A 4360-nucleotide genomic window follows, 5' to 3' on the forward strand; every position below is an offset into this window, starting at 1 on the left:
AGCTCACAAATAGTGTATCGTGTAGATTGGCTACTTTCGCCATTTGATTTGTCCTAATGTTGGTGCTAAATAACACTTAAACTCACTGCCAGAACGGGCGGGGAGGAGGGCTGCATGAGCAGATCCACATGGGCACGCATGATGCACACAGGTTTTCATCAGAGAAAATTGGATCGCCTTGAATTTTCTTTGCCTCATTCCTTCATGGGCCCTAGCTCTGGTCCATACTCCATAGCCTTACTGCTTCTATGATTCTGCCCTGCAGTAAGGCTCTGCTACTTTAGCTTTTAAATCTCACATGGAACTCAGACCAGCCTCTCCTCTTTAGCGTAAATAAAAATAACTGCTACTCACCAAAACAAATGCGGGTTGTGACATTAGAAAGCCTACTTTCCTTAGTGGGAGCACTCCCCCACCACACGTATAAACAGTACTTTTTGGCCAAAAAGGGATTTTGTTTCCACCGGAAAATAATACTTTTAGTTACTCCAATGCGCTCTCTACCGATATTGCCCAGAGAATTGCCTCATTTTTCCTCCGGTGAAAAAAAATCCCTTTCTGGCCAAAAATTACCATTTATACGTGTGGTGGGGGGCTCAGAGTGCCTCCACTAAGGAAAGTAGGCTTTCTAATGACGTCTTTGTATTGGTGAGTAGGTCAAACGTTCTTGAGATTTCCACTAAAGAGAGGAGTTCCATGTGAGATTTAAAAGCGAAAGTAGCAGAGCTATGGACCAGAGCTACATGGGCCCCCACAGAGTCTGGGCCCTGGTGCAGCGCATCGGTTGCAACGTCGATATTTACACCACTGGTGGGGAACCAATATAATGCAATGTGCAGCCTACGACCGGATTTTTTCTTTTTTCCAAACCGGATCACACGGCTCAAGTTTTAGAATGTAAACCAGGCTTCCCTATGTGGTGGAAAAACCTGGTGACGTGAGGTTAGAATTAGGGTAGGCCTATGTGCAGTTCTAGCTGTGCAGTCTCTGGCTCTGTAGGAACCTCCTGCTAGTACAGACAGGCATTTTCAGAACTTGGAAGCCAGTGTATGACGTTAATTATGACATGATGTCACATGGATGACATCAGGAATCAGGATATCCCCATTGAGATATGTGCATAAAAGGGACAGACATTCTGAAATCCCATGTGTGGAACACATACGGAACTCCTGGATTGCTGTCCTGCACACCTCCTAGCATCATCGATGGTCATCGACAAGAAATAAATATGAATCGGATTAACCACTTGCATTATACTTTGTTTGCTGTACAATGGTGAATATAGCCATCTACAAGCTCTTGTGTTGTGATGCAACACAGTCTGTAACTTACATAATATCGTCCCAGTGACTGCGCTGGACATACTCTCCATTACCTCATTGAGACCAAGTCAACTCATCTGTAGCATGTGTGGGCTTCCTGATTGTTAGAAACTGAGTCATTTATAACACGAGCATTGGGATTCAATAAAACTGTCGTAGCACTCTTGGTGACGTAATCGTTCAAGACCATACAGTATATAACCAGTGTCTTTTGAATTACCCAATTGATTTGTTGAAATCAACATAACAGGTTATTTATCCTTCTAAATAGACATATACAAAAGAGAGAGAGATGGCCTCAATGGAAGCGATGACACCTGACGAATGTGTCTCTGCTGAAGTTTTGAAAAGTCTAGCTAGACATTTTAATTGTCTCAATGAAGACACCAAGACTAAAAGAAAAATGGCTCTTGAAGCCATCAAAAAGGAAACTATTGATAAAGGGCTTTCCAGTGGAGTGTTGCAGGAGGTTTTCTCTTGCGTTCTTAAGTCTTTGCTGAAATGCCTTTCAGACCCAATGGAAAGATGCAGGGAGACAGCTATTCGCATACTAGGAGAGTTTATTTGTTGTGTTCCTCGCCCAGAAGAAGCTTTACCATATATTATTCCCTGTTTGGCACAACGGCTTGGGAGAGAAGAGACTGTGGAGCCAGCAGAGGAACTCCGTTTATCTATCATGGACGTTCTGGCTCTCACTATGGAGGTATGCGGGAGCCATCTAGTGCCATATTTGGATGACATGATCAAGATCTTGCAGAGAACAATCGTCGACCCTTTCCCAGACGTTAAAAGGGAAAGTTGCAAATGCACTGTTAACTTAGCAAAGTGCGTACCAGAGAATTTCCACACACAGGCCGACAGTCTAGTTAAGCCCCTTATGCAAACGATTAATCATCAGCGCTTTACAGTGCGGGTGTCTGTCATTGAAGCCACCGGGACTGTGATTAAGTATGGCCCTGCAAAGAGCCTGGATGATGTGCTGCCTTGCCTGGCAGAGAGACTACTTGATGACTCACCACAAGTGAGAAAAGCAGTGACCGTAGTGGTTGGTGATTGGTTGCTGCACATGGGCGACAGATACTCATACTTCAACAAACTCCTCCCCCTCCTGCTGTGCGGTCTCAGCGATGAGATCCCAGAGATAAGACTGCTGGCAGCTGACCTTTGGAGACAGACAGGTGCTCAGTGGGAGAAGGAGAACGAAGACAATATTAAGGACAAGATGGACTTCCTCCTCTCCCCTCCTCCCTTCTACCCTGCAGGTGTGGAGCGTCCAGGTTTGGGCTGCAGGGAGCTGGTAGTCAGGAACATGAGCTGGATGGTGGCAGGGATCACCCGCGACATGACCGACTGGCTGGTAGGCCCGCAAATCAAGGCCTCCCAGCTGCTGTCCGTGGTGCTGCTCCATGCTGAGGATCGATGCACCGAGCACCTCCAGCGCCTCCTTGAAACCCTGTACCAGGCCTGCTCCCACACAGAGAGAGAGGTGGCCACCAACTGCCTGGAAGCTGCAAAGCTGCTGGGCACCTTCATACCTCCCGAGGCCTTCCTTAAGCTACTGCTGGAGCAGGTGGAGAACAATTCGTTCTCCTGCACTTGGGCTGCTCTGGCGGTGCTGTCTGCAGTGCTGGGGGGCTGTTCTGGACCCCTCCTCAGACCTCACCTTCAACAGATTGCTGACACACTGTCCCAACCCAATGTCTGCCAGGTGTATCAACGGGTGGAGCATTTGAAGCAGTTGTTGTCCTGTGTGGATGTGTTGCTGTATCAATGTGGGCCAGACTGTGGCCCAGTCAGTCTACAGCTCCTACAGGTACTGGTCACAGTACAGAGCCTGTCGACTGAGCCACTGCTTAGTGATAAGGCCTTAGAGAGTGTTCAGTGTCTGTGTAAGGTGCAGAACCTGGCATCTGTGCCAGAGCTGTACAAGTGTCACATGGACCGACTGCTGGCCTGGCTTGCTGCCACCGTCAGCAACTGGTCCAGTTACTCCCCTCAGAGGCTACAGCTGCAGGTCATAGCCACGCAGTCAGGACCAGTGATAGGCGAGTTTGTCCCCCAGCTGATGCCACTGCTCCAGAGCTGTCTGCACCCAGACAGAGACCCAGAGATGAGACTGGTGATCTTCACCATGTTGGCCAAACTGTTGCTGGATGCAGCCAACACACTGGACTCACATAAGTGTTTCAGTGCTGAGGCAGAGACATTTCTGCACGAGACGCTGCTCCCTAACCTGGTGTGGCGTGGAGGCCGCACGCTAGGAGCCATCCGCACTGCTGCTCTCTGCTGTTTGCTAGCCCTACTGCATGGAGGGGCCATCACACCCACGCAGTTGTTGTGTGTGGAAGAGAAGCTGACTCCCCAGGTGTTGTCTGCCCTGGATGAAGACTCTCACATGGCAAGACTGTTTGCTTGTCGCTCCCTCTACACCATGCTAAGACTAATAGGGCCAGGTCTGCATCCGGATACACTCAATAAGATCTACCCAGAGGTGCTTAAGCGTCTGGATGACAGCAATGAGGAGGTGCGTGCCATGGCGCTGCGGACCCTAGACGTGTGGCTGTCCAGCCTGACTAAAGAGTATAACCCCCAGCACCTGGAGTTTCTTTTCCAGCAACTCCTCCTACATCTGGATGACCCACACACCGCAGTGCAGGAACAAGTGCTGGAGGTTCTGAAGAAAGGCAGTTTGGTCTGCCCGGCTCTGCTGAAGAGGGAAGTGCTAGTGATGGTGGACAAACATCGCAGCCGTTTCTACTGTGACCAACTGCTCCAGCACATCAATAATCACTCAAATTGTAACATGTACAAGTAGTTCTGGTAAATACAAAGTGTAATACAGGATGATGGGTTAGATCAGGGGTGCCCACACTTTTTTGACTTGAGAGCTACTTTCACAATGACCAGCTCAACAAGATCTACTCACCCAAAAAAGTATTATCCCATTGCTGAAAACAGCAGCACTGGCGTTACATACTACAAGACAAACACACATGGAATGGGAAATAGAGAGAGGAAAATGGAATTCGTAGTTA

At 48.5% G+C, this 4360-nt stretch overlaps 1 protein-coding gene across 1 annotated transcript; it reads left to right on the forward strand.

The window, feature by feature from the left end:
- Positions 1–1635: 1635 nt before the first annotated feature.
- LOC308334580 (dynein axonemal assembly factor 5-like) lies at positions 1636–4140 on the forward strand (the record flags this gene model as incomplete). Its single annotated transcript, XM_080791380.1, has 1 exon — positions 1636–4140. One exon carries the CDS (start codon positions 1636–1638, stop codon positions 4138–4140), a length of 2505 nt encoding a protein of 834 aa, XP_080647506.1.
- Between the last annotated feature and the right edge of the window lie 220 nt (positions 4141–4360).

The sequence above is a fragment of the Protomyctophum bolini genome (assembly GCF_963924005.1).
Source record: "Protomyctophum bolini genome assembly, chromosome: 19".
NCBI classification, from domain to species: domain Eukaryota; kingdom Metazoa; phylum Chordata; class Actinopteri; order Myctophiformes; family Myctophidae; genus Protomyctophum; species Protomyctophum bolini.